At 34.7% G+C, this 16514-nt stretch overlaps 1 protein-coding gene and 1 long non-coding RNA gene across 2 annotated transcripts; both read right to left on the minus strand.

Annotated features, from left to right (window-relative positions):
- Positions 1 to 2499: 2499 nt before the first annotated feature.
- Positions 2500 to 7595, minus strand: LOC106433166. The gene is made up of 2 exons (XR_002657854.2): positions 3188 to 7595; positions 2500 to 2877 (listed from the first exon to the last, which is right to left on the minus strand). It is a non-coding gene; the product is annotated as an uncharacterized LOC106433166 (long non-coding RNA).
- Positions 7596 to 11692: 4097 nt separating this feature from the next.
- Positions 11693 to 15071, minus strand: LOC106433183 (protein IQ-DOMAIN 32). Its single transcript, XM_013874027.3, has 6 exons — positions 14783 to 15071; positions 13937 to 14425; positions 13674 to 13853; positions 13533 to 13592; positions 12077 to 13457; positions 11693 to 11987 (listed from the first exon to the last, which is right to left on the minus strand). Exons 1-6 carry the CDS (start codon positions 14870 to 14872, stop codon positions 11968 to 11970), a joined length of 2220 nt encoding a protein of 739 aa, XP_013729481.1. The 5' UTR covers positions 14873 to 15071; the 3' UTR covers positions 11693 to 11967.
- Between the last annotated feature and the right edge of the window lie 1443 nt (positions 15072 to 16514).

The raw sequence follows: 16514 nt of genomic DNA on the forward strand, positions 1-16514 counted from the left end.
GATTCGTCAGTCACCAAATCCTAGACGCCGCAAGTTGCATGAGTCTCTGGTTTCCGGGACTTCACGGCGGCGGTGTCCATGCCCAGCATTGATTCGTCAGTCACCAAATCCTAGACGCCGCAAGTTGCATGAGTCTCTTGCTCCTGACAGGTCCTAGCAGCCACGTATCCCTCCTCAATCGAAGCAATGACTGAAGAATACGGCTAAGAAGTGAGGAGAGAGAACCACCATCCCAGAACCAACCTCCGTCGTTGCCAAAGGCTCACTCTAGAAACCGGAGAAGACAACTTCACTCTTGATAAGTACACTCTTCTACTTATCAAGGATAAACACTTCAATGTATCAAGGATAAATGGTGCGTCGTTTAGACACTTCAATGTATCAAGGATAAATGGTGCGTCGTTTAGACACTAAAAAAAAAGTATGAAATAGTGTCATTTTGAAATTTAAAAAGACATGAAAAAGATGGTCGTTCAGAAATTAAGAAACATATGTAGGGATGAAAAAAAAAACATGTTCATTGCTAAAACATGTTCATGACGTTAGATTTTATAAAATATCACAATAGTGTTCGTTTAATTACAAGAACTGTGATAGTGTCAACTGTTAAATATTTTTATTTTCTAAACCAAATGATGATGATGTCAGTGAAAAACAACAACAGGTTTACTAATTTATACTGATAAGATTAAATTGTTAGACGTTTTAGTTTTAAGTTTTAACTCTTGATAGCAAAAAAAAAAAAAAATGAAAACAAATCTTTAATATAATATTATAAAACTTTCATATATGTAATATCTCCTATAATTTATCACATGCTATTTTGGTTGCATTTATTATGCCGATTTTTTATTGCTTTTTACAATTGTTTTAGATAATCCTTTATATATTAAAAGATAAGATTGTAATAAATGCATTCACACTATAATAGACATGTGGCAACTTCACAATGATTTGATAATAAATATGCTTACGCGTTCACACTATATTCAGAAATGTGTTTACACTATATTTTTCGTATTTTTTTAATATAAAACTCACATGCATGGTTCCAATAAAATTTTGAATTTTTCGGTTCGAATCAAAACAAATAACGAATCAAAAGCTAAACTATATATATATTATCTCTTATATATTAAAGAAAAAATATTGTAATAAATGCATTCACACTATAAAAGACACGTGGCAACCTCACAATGATTTGATAATAAATATGCTAACGCGTTCACACAATATTCATAAATGTGTTCACACTATATATTTCGTACTTTTTAATATAAAAATCACATACATGGTTCCAATAAAACTTTGGATTTTTTGGTTCGAATCAAAAAAATAACGAATCAAAAGCTAAACTATATATATATATATATATATAATTTTTATTGTTTACGGATAAAGTTGGGCAAAATATTTATAAATTTTGATTTGATTCGTTATCCGTTTTGATTTGAACCAAAAAAAAATATGGATATCTGTAACTCTACGAAACAAATCAAATACTAAAATACAATATAAAAAAACAAAAAACAAATACCTATATTTTTAGGAACAGATATCTAATTCAATCTGTTATATGAATATATATACATATATGTACAAAATTATATATATATATATATATATATATATGTTATATATATATTATAGTTTATATAAGTTTTACAATATTTTTATGAATTAAATTTATTATATTAGGTATTAAAATTTAAAAAGTTAATAATATTTTTTTTTTGTAATAAAATGTTACTATTAAAATTTTCAATTATTCTTAAAATTTTATTTTATTTACGGATCCAATCGGATATTCTTTAAAATTCTAAATCATTTCGGATATCAGAGTCACCGACTATCCAGGTGGTTAAAGATTGAATCGACATGAATGCCTCCAAATACCCGGATATTCGATATGTGTCCACCTCTACTTACGGTTACAATTTACTTTTTTTTTATATGAAAAAAATTCACTAATGTCAAGGCCTTTTTAATTTTTAATTAATTTTAATTTTATTTTTCATGTATTATTTTGAACAAAAATGTCATTTAATATTAATTAACAGTATCTTTATATATTTGTCAACTATTTTTATATTTTTTTACATACACATACATTTGCACCTTGATGTGAGCACCTTGTGACTAAGTATTTACCAACAACTAAAGTATCTATTTTTTTTTTAAGTTGAAATATTTTTTTCTTAATGCTTCTTTTACTACTGACCAAATTGTAGTGAAATCATTTGTCTTAATAATTTTCTTTTCTTTTCTTTTTCTTGAACTATTATCCGTTTACAAACTATGATATGAAACCGTTAGTTCGACATGACGACTATCTAAAATTCATAACATGAAAATAAACAAATAATAGTAATTTTTAGTTTTTACCGAAAAACCTAAAAATTCAAACATTCTAACCGAATAAACCAAAATAAATATTAATTTAAAATAATAATTATATTTTATGAGATTAAAAACCAAAAAAATAACTTAAAACCGATATCCAGATTAAATAGATTTAATGTGTTTTTATTAAAAATAACGAAATTAATAATCACATTCCGCGAATGCACGGGTTATTACCTAGTTTATCAATTATTAATCAAATGAGGTAAGACTGCAATGTCGTCTGCAGTAAGGATGCTACGGACGGAAAAGAAAGCGACTGGAGTTTCCAAAAATGTGATTGCAGACTATCAGATTCTTGTAAAAAAAAACCTCCTGCATGGTCAAATATTCTTGATGAAATTTTGTTACAGAATCACGAACATTCATGCACACATCTTGTGTTTTACCAACGACTATCTTTAGATTTCGAATCCACCGGACATATTTTCTGAACATGTTCCTTCAAACTTCAGAGGAGAACCATTGCGTCCCCTGAGGTTAAGATCACAAAAAAATAATAATATAAAAAAAAACACAGGATTACTTATCAAAAAAAAACACAGGATTTGGAGAAAATATAACTATTGTTAAGAGAATTATAGATGAACAAAGAAATCTCCCATGCCTAGAATATTATTAATCATCCAACCTGGGCAAATTTTGATGATAAAACAAACTACTTACCGAAAAATTTGAGAGGGTACTCATTACACCAGGACCAAATTCTCCTACCTATTTAAATATCACTCTCACCGATTTTCTCGCATGTGTCGATAATACGAAAAAAGAAAACGGAGCTTACCCGATTCAATCTATTCCCAAAGGCGAGTCGATATACCGTAACTGTTCGGTGAGATGGAAACGCATCCCTCAATGTATCTCCTCCTTTTGTTGCTAAAACTGCAAACGAAATGGACATTTGAACCACTGTATTATGTGCAATTGTTAGAGTAATAAGAAACGGACAGAAAATCTACAAACTATTTACTCTCATTTCACAAAGCATATCCACAATATGTGCAATCAGTTAATGGCATCTCTATCTAACGGCATCTGTGGATGATAACTCCACACAAGCAGTAGATTAATTAATCAGTGGGTTGGGGAGACAGAAAAAGAGAGTGGAAATAATCAGAAAAGAAGAGACGAAGATAAATCAAGAGCATTGGAAAGTTGACATTTGAGATCAGCGGTTGAGAAACAAGTACTCGATTAAGTTTAGTGGTGATGGAATCAGATAAGAGATTATTCTATAATGAAAAAAATCCACAAAGCAACAGAAAAAATTGAAGATAGTATGATAAAACTGAATGTAAATAAGAACAATGAAGATATTAGGATAAAGAAACGATATATAAACTAAAAGATTCTATTTCGAAAGGTTGTGTCTTTCGGAAGTAACGATTCATGAAAAAGAATCAAAGAGATGCCATTTGCATTATTATTGATGATGTCAGACGTCTAAATGAAACTAAAATTGTGTCCATTAGATTGTATAACCACAACAATTTTAACCGTACGATTTTACTTTTATTTTTCTATAAAAAATGATGACATCAGCAAAAACAAAAAGTAGGTTTGCTATTATATATAGATTATTATTATTTAGTATCTTATTTGGTAGATTAACTGAATTTCAGATCTACATTCTCAATACATACGTAAAACTTACGGTTGAACCACCACGATATACGTTCAACCACTTTGACATACGACAGAACTAGTAGTAGTATTATTCTTGTCCACAAATTATTTCATTCCATGCCTTCTTCTTTTTTTTTTTTTTTTTTTTTTTCAACTTTCAATACAAGATTACAACCTCTAAAGATTTTAACTCCACACACAATACCGGGATTTAGTATCACCCTAGAATACATAGATGGATCCAACGTTACCCAATCTAATCCGGCATTGTATTTTCTCCTCCACGACGAGGACAAGTTCATCCCACTACCCGGGATAAACTGCCTCTTAAACCCCTAATTCGACCTCGTGATACGACGATAATAATTAAACACAAAAGGAAAAGAAATTCTCAGTCGGCACTAATCTAAAACAAGACTGATGGTCTCCTTATGATTCGAGTTCAGTTCGTGAACCACAGTATCAACACCAGAAGGCGCATTCCGACCTGAGCTCCTCTTCCTTCCGGCCATCACTATCTGTATCCTCAGCCTAAAACCGAACACGAGTCCGGAATGAAAAGCGACCTGGATTACGACATCGTGAAACAGGAACACTAAGTCCGACTTCAACAAGTGTGTAATTTCTACACCACCTGGCCATCATCGGCACTGGGATGTAGCAACTCCACCGCGTTTCGCTAGCAAAGTTTCCTCCTCTGGTTGATAACTCCATCGTTGAAAGACCTTGCCACACGTCGCCTCCGGAATCCAGAGGACGAACCCCTTTTTGTTGTCCGTTCACACCGCTCCTCCAACAATCTCACCGCCACGAGGGGAGGTAGATCCGAGTGTTTACGCCGAGTCACGCGCCATCTCCGTGAAGATTTCGTCATAGATCTCAAAAGTGGAAAACCAAATCTGACATGAATCTTCGGTCTAAAAGTCGACTCTCACCGCTCTCGATCTTCCTTGGGTCTTGCCGCCTGTCCATAGAACTCCGGTATCTGCCTCCGTCTGTCACAAAGGACTCTCTGGAAGAAGATCTTAGACAGTCAAAGAAAGGTGAGCATTTCGACTTAGGATAGAGAAGAGAGGGTAATAGCAAAGGAAAAAAAAAGATTAGGAGGAAGGAGGTGTCTCCGGCGCCAGATGTGACGGCCGGAACTTAGTTCTGCTGGTTTTGTCGAAGTGAGAGCGATAAGAGAGAGAAGGTTTTTTTCCCAAATTGGTGGAGAATTCTGATTTCATTCCATGTCTAGTTAGTAGTTACGACAAGCAAATGAAATAATTCTTTTTTTTCATTAACATCATGCATGTTCTTTTTTTTTTTGGCTTAACAACAACTTCTCATTAACTAACTGTGAATACATGATTACAACCTCAAGAGATTTTAAACCCAACATACAATCGATGCGATCTAGTAACGCGTAGGAACACTGAGTCGGATCCTACACTACCCAATCAATTCATCAGTGTATTTTTCACCACAATGAAACGAATTCCTCCCACCACTCGAGAGAAACCGTCTCTTGACCCCTACTTAGACCAAACGAGATGACAATTCTAAACACTCGATAACAACAAAGCTAACAACCAGATTACAAATAGACCCATGACAGTGGACTCCTAAAGATTAGAGTGACAGACCCGGCCCAACATCTCATCACCGCAAGGCGCAAATCTGGTGAGAACCTGTCGCCGTCGAGGTTCAAAATCCGTTCCTTAGCCATGAACTGGGAAAGAACCCGTACTGAAATTCGGGCTTTGACAAGCATACGATGATCGGACCAGTACCTAAGGTGAATCCATGGCGTGAAGTTTCACCGCCGGCGAGACGGGAGGCGTCACCATCCGGTGTTGGGATGTGAACCTCCACCGCGTACCCACTGCAGAGTTCGTCCTCCAGTAGACTCCTCCGGTGAAACAAACCCTCTGACGCGTCTTCCACGAGAACCGAGGACCAGAACCATCTTCACCAGCCGTCGTATCACACCTCTGTTTGGCTCACCGTCACACCGGACTGTAGATCCAAGGTGGAGGAGGTCTCCCACTGAGCCACGCGCCGTCGCTGTAAGAGGAGCACAAAAGATCTAAAACAGAAAATCGACTCGTTAGCTCCTCTCAACCCTAAAAGCTGACCTGTCCCGCTTCAACCTTCCTGCGACTCACTGCCCAAGAACGCCGTGAGTTTCCCTTTTGACCACACAAGTTTCCAGAGACACCCCGACAAACCAGAACAACACGCATCTCGTCTTAGGATTTGGGTCGGAATGGAACAGGCAAAAGGAAAAAAAAGATTAAGGGGAAGAGAGAACCCTCTGGCACCGGACAAACGCCGGACCAGAAGTAGATCTGAGAACTTCTTTTGTGGCGGCTGAGAGAAAGAATCGAGAAAGAGAGAGTCCCGATTAAAATTGGTTCGTTTTAGGTTTTATAGGAATACATCATGCATGCTCTTTTGGCATGAAATCCATATAATTGCACACCACAAAGAGAAATGTGTAGAAAATATAGGAATTGTTGGAAAAGATGATTAATCATCCGTAGGATAGATGTCTCAAGAATGACTATCCTGGTCATTTACACTTGTCATTTATTTAATTCTCTTGTATCATTATCATCTGAAAGTTTTGTCTTTTTCTTTCCAATGTTGCCGACCTTTTCCACTATAAATAGTGGTCCTCTCTCTTTGCATTTGTATGCATGAGAAGACAAAATAAATAATTATCTCTCTCCAAGTCTCTATCACAATTCCCTCTCATGTTTTGTTCCTATTTTCTATATATATACACAAATAATGAGGATGAATTTCCAGCGTTAGAGGGAGGAATTAATAGAATTCCTAAAGAGATTACTTGGTGTACACTGTCGTTGTTACACCTTGATCCCCCTACGAATCAAAGAGAACTGGAAGTTCAGAAAATTGTGCATTTACATAATTTGGCAAACCAATTACCAGATGCGTTCTCAGATACGAGAAGGGTGACGAAGTCATGTATACCCGCTGAAAATGTTCCATCAAGAGTTGATGTTCCTAAAGAACAAACTGATGGAAATAAAATGAATGAACCTAGGGTTCAATTAAAGAGGGGAAGGCCAGCAGGTTATAAAGATAAAAATCCCCGAAAGAAAAAGAAATTGGATGAGCAAAATAGTAAGGTTCGAGAAGAACCTGATATTGAAAGATGTCTGAAAGAAGACATAAGTGGAAAGGTTCCAGAAGAACCTGATACTGAAAAATGTCTGAAAGAAGGCATAGATAAAGATGGTCCAGATGACGAGAAGGGAACAGAAAACTATGTGATTTCCATCAACTACGCCCGAGACGAAAAAATATGGATCAGAAATAAGATAAAAGATGTTGATGGAATGTTCTCGTTTTCTGTGTCCAAAGAGACCGATCATGAAAATGATGATCCCGATCCAAGGTCCATTTTAGAATGTAAAAAAAGACATGATTGGGAGGAGTGGAAGAAGGCCATTCAAATTGAATTACTCTCCCTAAATAATAGAAATGTCTTTGGACCTATAGTCATAACGCCTGAGAATATAAATCTTGTTGGGTTTAAGTGGGTATTCGTGAGAAAAGTAAATGAGAAGAATGAAGTAACACGATATAAAGCCCGATTAGTTGCCCAAGGTTTTTCTCAGAGACCGAGAATTGATTTTGAGGAAACGTATTCCCCGGTAATGGATGCAATTACGTTTAGATTTTTGATGAGCCTAACGACATCTAAAAATCTTGAAATGCATCTTATGGACGTTGTGACTGCGTATTTGTATGGATCGTTGGATAACGATATATATATGAAACTCCCTGAGGGATTGAAAATGCCAGGGGCATTAAAAGAAAAATCTAGGGAGATTTGTTCTGTCAAGTTATAACGATCACTTTACGGATTAAAGCAATCCGGACGCATGTGGTACAATCGCTTAAGTGAATATCTTTTGAGTAAAGGATATGTGAATAATGCGATATGTCCATGCGTTTTTATAAAGAAATCGTCATCTGGCTTTGTGATCATTGCTGTATATGTAGATGACCTGAACATAATTGGAACTCAAAAGGAGGTTGATGATGCTCGAACTCATATGAAGGAGGAGTTCGAAATGAAAGATCTCGGTAAGACAAAGTTTTGTCTTGGGCTCCAGATAGAGCATCTCCGAGAAGGAATATTTGTGCATCAATCAAACTATACGAAAAGGTTATTGAAACGCTTTCGTATGGACAAAGCGACTCCTTTGAGTACTCCAATGATTGGTAGATCTCTCAATATTGAGAGTGATCCTTTTAGGCCCTGCGAATATAGAGAGAAGATATTAGGTCCATAAGTACCTTATATGAGTGCTATCGGTGGGCTGTTATATCTTGCAAACTGTACCAGACCAGATATAGCTTTTGCTACTAATCTAGTGGCGAGATATAGTTATGCTCCTACTCGCAGGCACTGGGACGAAATAAAGCACTTATTCCGTTACCTTCAAGGTATAGTTGATTTAGGGTTAATGTAATTTAGAAAACCCGAGCTTGGTATGGTTGGTTTTGCAGATGCAGGATACTTATCAGATCCTCATAAGGCTCGATCACAAACCGGCTATGTTTTTACAATTGGTGGATCCGCGATCTCTTGGCGGTCCCAGAAACAAACTCTGGTTGCGACTTCTTCGAATCATGCAGAAACTATTGCGCTTCACGAAGTATGTCGGGAATGTGTGTGGCTTTGATCAAAGAGTCACCACATACAAAAATCAAGCGGAATAGTCAATGAGAAAGAGCCGACGAAAATATTTGAAGATAATTCGGCTTGTGATGCTCAACTCAAGGAAGGCTACATTAAGAGCGACAAAACAAAGCACATCCCTCCAAGATTTTTCTCGTACGTAAGGGAGCTCGAAAAAAATAAAGAAGTGGACATTGAGTATGTACGGTCATGCGATAATCCAGCTGACTTGTTCACCAAAGCTCTTCCGACTACAACATTCTGTAAACATGTCTACGGTATCGGAATGCGGCATTTGCGTGACCTGTGAAGAAAAAGCTATGTCCATTATTCTCAGGGGGAGATTGCGGCAGTGTACTCTTTTTTCCTTGTCATGGTTTTTGTCCCAATGGGTTTTTCCATGACTAGGTTTTTAACGAGACACTACGTAATACAAGATGAATAATCAAGGGGGAGTGTTGGAAAAGATGATTAATCATCCGTAGGATAGATGTCTCAAGAATGACAATCCTGGTCATTTACACTTCTCATTTATTTAATTCCCTTGTATCATCATCATCTGAAAGTTTTGTCTTTTTCTTTCCAATGTTGCCGACCTTTTCCACTATAAATAGTGGTCCTCTCTCTTTGCATTTGTATGCATGAGAAGACATAATAAATAATTATCTCTCTCCAAGTCTCTATCACAATTAACTCTCACGTTTTGTTCCTATTTTCTATATATATACACAAATAAATATAAACTAGGATAAGACCTGCGCCTTGTGCAGGGTGAATTTATTTTTATATATTATCGATAGTTTCTTTTATATATTTGATCATTTTATTTATATATATAAAATATTTTTTGTTGTTATTATATTATATCTTTCCGATGGATCAGATCAATTTTTATTAAAAATAATGGAACAAAACTATAATTAATACATCATGGGTTGATCGGATTGGACATTAAACAAATTATGACATAAAAACCTTATTTTTTCCGTCGAGCACATTCTTGAAAAAAGTGAACAGTATTGTTTTCACAGTTAAATTATTTTGACTTTTATATTTCATATGGTTTTGAAAGCTTTCAAATCAATCATCGAATTGATATGTCATTTTAATGTTTATAGTCGTATACTTAAGGAACACTTACATTTTTGTAATTTAAAGTCGTTTTAAAAAATTCAAAATATAACATATAAGAAAAATTCTAACATATAGCAAAAATATAACATATAAGGTGTCTTCATTTTTGTATTTTAAAGTCGTTTTAAAAAAAAAATATAACATATAAAGTTTCTTCATTTTTGTAATTTAAAGTCATTTTAAAAAATTCAAAATATAACATATAAGAAAAAATCTAATTTTTTTATTATATGGTTAATGTGATTGTTTATTTTTTTAATAATATAAAATTAAACAAAATGAAGAAGTATGCAAAAATTGTTATCAAATCTTTATTATTTATAATCATTAATTGTCATATATATGTAAATCATATTAGGTAATTTCGTAGCTTTTATTTAGGGAAAGAATACACACTTCTTATATTTTAGGTTAATATAAAGTTCTCTAGTGTACATTAAACAAATTATGACATAAAAACCTTATTTTTTTCCTCCAACACATTCTTGAAAAAGTGAACAGTATTGTTTTCACAGTTAAATTATTTTGACTTTTATCTTACATATGGTTTTGAAAGCTTTCAAATCAACCATCAAACTGATACATGTTATTTTAATGTTTTTAGTCGTATACTTAAGAAAAACTTACATTTTTATAATTTATAGTTGTTTTAAAAAATTCAAAATATAACATATAAGAAAAAAATCTAACATATAAGAAAAATATAACATATAAGGTGTTCTCATTTTGTATTTTAAAGTCGTTTTAAAAAAAAAATATAACTATAAGGTTTCCTCATTTTTGCAATTTAAAGTCATTTTAAAAAATTCAAAATATAACATATAAGAAAAAATCTATTTTTTTATTATATGGTTAATGTGATTGTTTATTTTTTTAATAATATAAAATTAAACAAAAATGAAGAAGGATGCAAAAATTGTTATCAAATCTTTATTATTCATAATTATTAATTGTCATATATATGTAAATTATATTAAGTAATTTTGTAGATTTTATTTAAGGAAAGAATATACACTTCTTACATTGTAGGTTAATATAATGTCCTCTAGTGGATATTAAACAAATTATGACATAAAAACCTTATTTTTTCCATCGAACACATTCTTGAAAAAAGTGAACAGTATTGTTTCCACAGTTAAATTATTTTTACTTTTATCTTCCATATGGTTTTGAAAGCTTTCAAATCAACCATCAAATTGATACATGTCATTTTAATGTTTTTAGTCGTATACTTAAAGAAAAATTACATTTTTGTAATTTAAAGTCGTTTTAAAAAAATTCAAAATATAACATATACGATGTCCTCATTTTTGTATTTTAAAGTCGTTTTAAAAAAATATATAACATATAAAGTTTCCTCATTTTTGTAATTTTAAAGTCATTTTAAAAAATTTAAAATATAACATATAAGAAAAAATCTAATTTTTTTATTATATAGTTAATGTGATTGTTTAATTTTTTTAATAATATAAATTTAAACAAAAATGAAGAAGGATGCAAAAATTGTTATCAAATCTTTATTATTCATAATCATTATTTGCCATATATATGTAAATCATATTAGGTAATTCGTAGTTTTTATTTAAGGAAAGAATACACACTTCCTATATTTTAAGTTAAAATAATGTTCTCTAGTGTTATATAGATTAAACTATACTTTATATTAAATGCTCTAAAATTCTTTGAAATGGAATTTAGAAGACATTTAAAATGCCTCTTAGAATTTGAAATTTTTTTTAATTAATACAAAATTAAGGTTATAATTTTTCAAATACTTCCCCATTAATATATAGGAGATACCACCTCACCTTTATTATAGAAAAGGAATAACCAAAATACTCTTTATCTGATCAGGTTATGTCCAAACTCCAAACAAACACCAAACCAAACCAAATACCAATAAAGAAAGAACAAGGAAATGACTCTCTCTATACAGAAGACAATCCTCCCTCCCTCCCTCCACTCTCGGCTCTTTCTCTGTCACTTTGGTTGTCTAAAAATGAGAGTTTTAAGGATTGTCTGAAAAACAAACATACCAAACATCAAAATATTGCAAATTACCCCAACTCCCCCCCACCCTAAGATTTTCCTTTTGATCATCTTCATCTCTGCCATTTTCTATCTGTAAAATGCCAAACAAAAGCAAAATCAAACGTTTTCTCAGTATTTTATCAAAGCATCATATTACATAGGAGGATATAAGTTTAATACCCTTTCCTGGTTGTGCTTGAGATGCAGACCGTTGGATTCTAGGAGATACTTGTTTCCCGTTAGCAACAACAGGCAATGAATGTCTCTTCTTGACCGAAACCTCTCTTTCCTGAACATCAGGGCTTGATCTCGGTGAGTTATGTTCCTGAACCTTAGCTTTCGCCGACTGTGTTGGCTGCATGAACCTCGGAATAGAGTTTTTCCCCCCGCTGCAGCTATCTCTTGCTTCTTGATCATACCCAAAAGAGTTTCTTCTCCCGCTTCTCTGTTCTTTCCCTTCTTGTTCTGTTGTGGTATCAGTTTCCTGTTTGGGACTTGACGCTATTTTCTTGCTAACTTTCCTCTTCCGGCTTGAACCACTCTTACCTGATTTTTCCTTTCTTGCATTAACCGAGGAAGATGCTTGACTTGCCGGCGTTGCCTGAGATTCGGTGATTGTCATCGGAGTCACAGCTTCCTCAGGTAACGAGTTTGCTTGAGGACCTGATTCATCTTCTGCACGTCTCTTTTTGGAATCTGGTGTAGTGATAACCGATTCATGCTGTGTCACTGAAACCTCAGCTTCATCCTTAACATTCTCAGCTTTCTCCTTAGAGTTCTCTACAGTGGTCAAAGGAGTTTTAGAATTCACATCAATTTCAATCAGCTCTGCTTGGTCTGTTTTGGGAGTGCCGTTTTCTAGAAGCTTAGCTTCAACCTTGGACTCTGCACCCTCAAAGTCTGACTTCTTGTCAAGTGAATCAAGAGAAGAAGTTACAGAGAGTTCAGTTCCACACTCAGATCCATTGTTCTCCGCTGGAGTAACCTCTTCCACAGACTGATCTTTTTTAGTGGTTGTAGTGTCAGCCTCTAAAGAATCTATATCCGTTTTGCCTTCTTTAGAAGAAAGCGTCATTGCTTTGTTTGAACCAGCAGATGATGAAGTTAGCTCCTCAAACTTTGATTTCGCTGCAGCGAAAGAAGGATTACTAGCCTTGCGCTTCAAAGAATGTTTAGGCTGTTCATCCACATATCCAGCTTCGGTATCCTTAGCAGCAGGTGGATGAGACTGGATCATCAAGTCATGATCAACCTCTACAGATGCTTGCGGTGAATCACATTGGCTCGTTTTCTCTGTCTCAGATAGCTCCACATGATGGTCTACTACCTTACTTGAGAAACCAGTTTCAGCTTCGGTCTCTAAGGTTGAGTCAGAGCTCACCAAGTCAACTTGAGATGATACCTTGGCATTGTTGGTCTCTTCCGTCGCCAAATCTGGTTTTGGAGTCTTCTCAGGCTTTGAAACAGACATCCACCTCTCCAACCAGCTCCAAGCAGAGCTAGGCTTTGTTGGATCACACTTAATGCTGATAGGCTTCGTCTTTGGAGTTGACTCCATTAGCTTTATAACCAAATACGCAAGAAAAATGAGTATAAAAAAATAACATGAATAACCAGAAAATGAGTTTGTACATACATGTTTAGCAAACTTGTTCTCGAGAAGCTTTTGTGCTGCTGCATTTGATTCCGCCTTATCCTGAAACAAGAAACAGCATTGGTCCGCAGATAGTACAGAGAAATCAAAATGATACTGACATGACATCTCAAAAAAACTTACCGAGATAGCTGAAACACGGCTTCCATCTTTGGCGGAATGACGAGCACGGACCAGCGTCTGCATTTTGACAATAGCTTGGATACAACGCAGTGATCCCATGGCCTGGTTCCTAACGAGGTGGCCACGTACAGCAGCTTGAAGTTTCACAACTTTCTTGCGCCTCAAAAGCTCTCTTCTCGCCTGCAGTTTAACATTAAAAAGAGTTTTCAAAATGGATCTTCCTCAGCTACACAGGTTCATAAAGAAAGGAAACAAGACCATACCAAGAATCCACGTATAGCAGCTTGGATGATAATGACAACAGAATCATCAACTTCTTTTGTAATAATGATCACATCATCTTTTTCAACCTCAGGAGTACTGTCTTTCTCGATCACAGTTGCATCTGCTCCTTCCAGCTTAGATTGCAATTCATTCTCAATCAAATCATCCTCCTCAGTTTCAGTCCCCTTGGATTCCACAAGAACCGCCACCTCCGTAGCTTTGTTCAAATCCACAGGCTCGGCCACATAGGCAACAGGCAACTGACTCTTCTTCTTCTTCTCATCATCAACAACAGAGAACGTCTGCTTTTCATCTACAACGTTATTATTATCAGGAGATGGAGACTTGAGAAGAGCAGACTCAAGAGTCTCTCTAGTCCTAGAAGCAGGACTAGTCTCAGAGACAGCAACGCTAGTGATCGTCACCCCTCGCTGCTTCCCAGATTTCTTCCTGAAACTCCATCCTCGCTTATCACCAGAGCTCTTACTCTACATCCACAAAAACAAAAATCAATCCACCAAATCTAACAATCATTTTTATTCATGAGACTCCACAATAATGATTTGAAATCAATTTAAAATACAAAGAATTTTAAAATTGAATAACAATAAACTAAAAAAAAAAAAACTAGATTTAGATCATTCATTTAATAAACTAGATTTTAAGTAAAATATAAAATCATCATTTGAATAACAGTGGATTGTGTTTAGATTTTTAAACAATAAACAAGAGACCTAAGTGGCAAGACACTAAAAACCATTACAACCAAAACCGACCAAAAAGCGTGTAATAACGGACTCAGATCATTAAATTAGAAACTTCTTAAAAGGTAAAAATGTCAAAACCTCTAGAGAATTAGCCGCAGGCTCGGCGGCGTCGTCTCCGCCGGCGCAAGCGATGATACGGAGACAAGAAGAAGCTGGAGATCTTCCCATCGATTGTTTTATTCTTCGAAGACGGTGAACCGTTTTATCTTCTTCTGGTGTTGTCGGATCAGTGAATAAAAACAAGAGTTAATAGAGAGAGAGTGTGTCGTTGGAAAATGGAGCAAAAGCAGAAGACGGAACTGAAAGGGAAGAGATTAAAATAGGGTTTGGTGTGAGATTTGGAATCCGCCAGTCTCTCTTTTTTTTTTTTTTTTTTTTTTTTTTCTCTTGTGTCCGTTGAGGTGCCAATAAAAGCGTTAAAACGTTGTCGCTGTCAGGATCATATCTCTCTCGTGACTTTTTTAAATTATTTCCTCTATTGATTTTTCTTTTTTTTTTTACCGAATGTAGTGGGGGATTATTCAATTATGCCAAGTCGATAAATGTTGGTTCTCGCCTATATAATATTAAGACGCATGTGACTGTCATGTGCACTTTAGATCGATTTGAGGATTTTATCAACTTTATTTATTTTATTTAATATTAATGGTCTTCTATTAAAACTCTTACTTATGTTGTAGATAAGAAAAAAAAATTCTGCAGTGTAAAGCAAAAAATGATAATGATATGTTAACAAAAAGTATAAGCTGAAGCAAATCGTTTGTTAAAAGCTTTCTCCATAAGTCTTTAGTCTTTACTAGAGCCGGTGTCCGCGCTTCGCGCGGATTACATATGTAATTAAAGTAATGTTTTATTAAAATTTGGAGTTTTAGTTTTTGAAAGTGTGAGTTAAGTTTGGTTTTTTTGGATGTGAAGACGTAGAAACAAAATAGTTTGACAGTAGAAATAAGTAATTGACCAAAGGGAATAGAATCCAGTAGATAACGAAAAAGAATTAAAATAAGATAAGACGTAAACGATGTCTGTGAGGTATATTATGAATGATCTTGTAGAGCGGCCACTTTCTATTGCGGGCGGACCTATAGATAAAAACAATTTTGTTAGTACATCTTAATTATTGAGTTTGAAGAGTTTCGGGTGGGCAGACTTACTGGTAGTTTGCATCTTATGGTATAGAAAGTTGTTTAAGATTCCGGGAAGTCTGCTCTGGGTGATCATCGGATCGTGATTCTGGAGGAGAGAGAGAAAATAATTTAGTATTTTTGTATAATGTTGTGTATTGGGTTGCAAATAATATTGGATTATCTGGTAGGTGCGATAGACCGTTGTATATTTATTTGTAGACAATGTTTTTAACCCTTCCTATCTTTTGATCCTTTCCTTGTATAATTTTGAGGCCTGACTTGGTAGTAACTCAGGAAAGACCAACATAGAACTGTCCATGGGTGAAAACGGGCTGTGACAAATACAGTACGGCACCTTTCAAACTTTGACCCTGACTTTTGTTAATTGTCATTGCGTAACATAGCCTGATTGGAAATTGCCGCAGATGGAGCTGTTCGGGAATAAGTAGAATAAGTAAATGAAATTATTTTGTTGGAGCAAGTAGTCGAGACATGTCTCTATTATATTTGGGCTTTTAATAATTGAAAAATATAGAACATTGCTGGATTAAGTGATTTAATTTTGTGTATACCTTTCACTTTATTCCGTACTCCTAGTGGACGTCCGCGTTTACGTTTCGTTGTGTTCGAACTTGATGACTCTGATATTGGTAAGAAAAATATTACTAATAAATTAAGTTATGATT

The sequence above is a fragment of the Brassica napus genome, chromosome C8, assembly GCF_020379485.1.
Source record: "Brassica napus cultivar Da-Ae chromosome C8, Da-Ae, whole genome shotgun sequence".
Classification (NCBI taxonomy): Eukaryota; Viridiplantae; Streptophyta; class Magnoliopsida; order Brassicales; family Brassicaceae; genus Brassica; species Brassica napus.

Bases quoted from the DNA above. Each gene is read 5' to 3' on its own strand.
- LOC106433183 (XM_013874027.3), bottom strand. From the start codon at position 14,872: ATGGGAAGATCTCCAGCTTCTTCTTGTCTCCGTATCATCGCTTGCGCC. The intron at 13,854-13,936 runs GTATGGTCTTGT...GTTAAACTGCAG, and splicing joins CTGCTATACGTGGATTCTTG to GCGAGAAGAGAGCTTTTGAG. The intron at 13,593-13,673 runs GTAAGTTTTTTT...TTCTTGTTTCAG, and splicing joins GCCGTGTTTCAGCTATCTCG to GATAAGGCGGAATCAAATGC.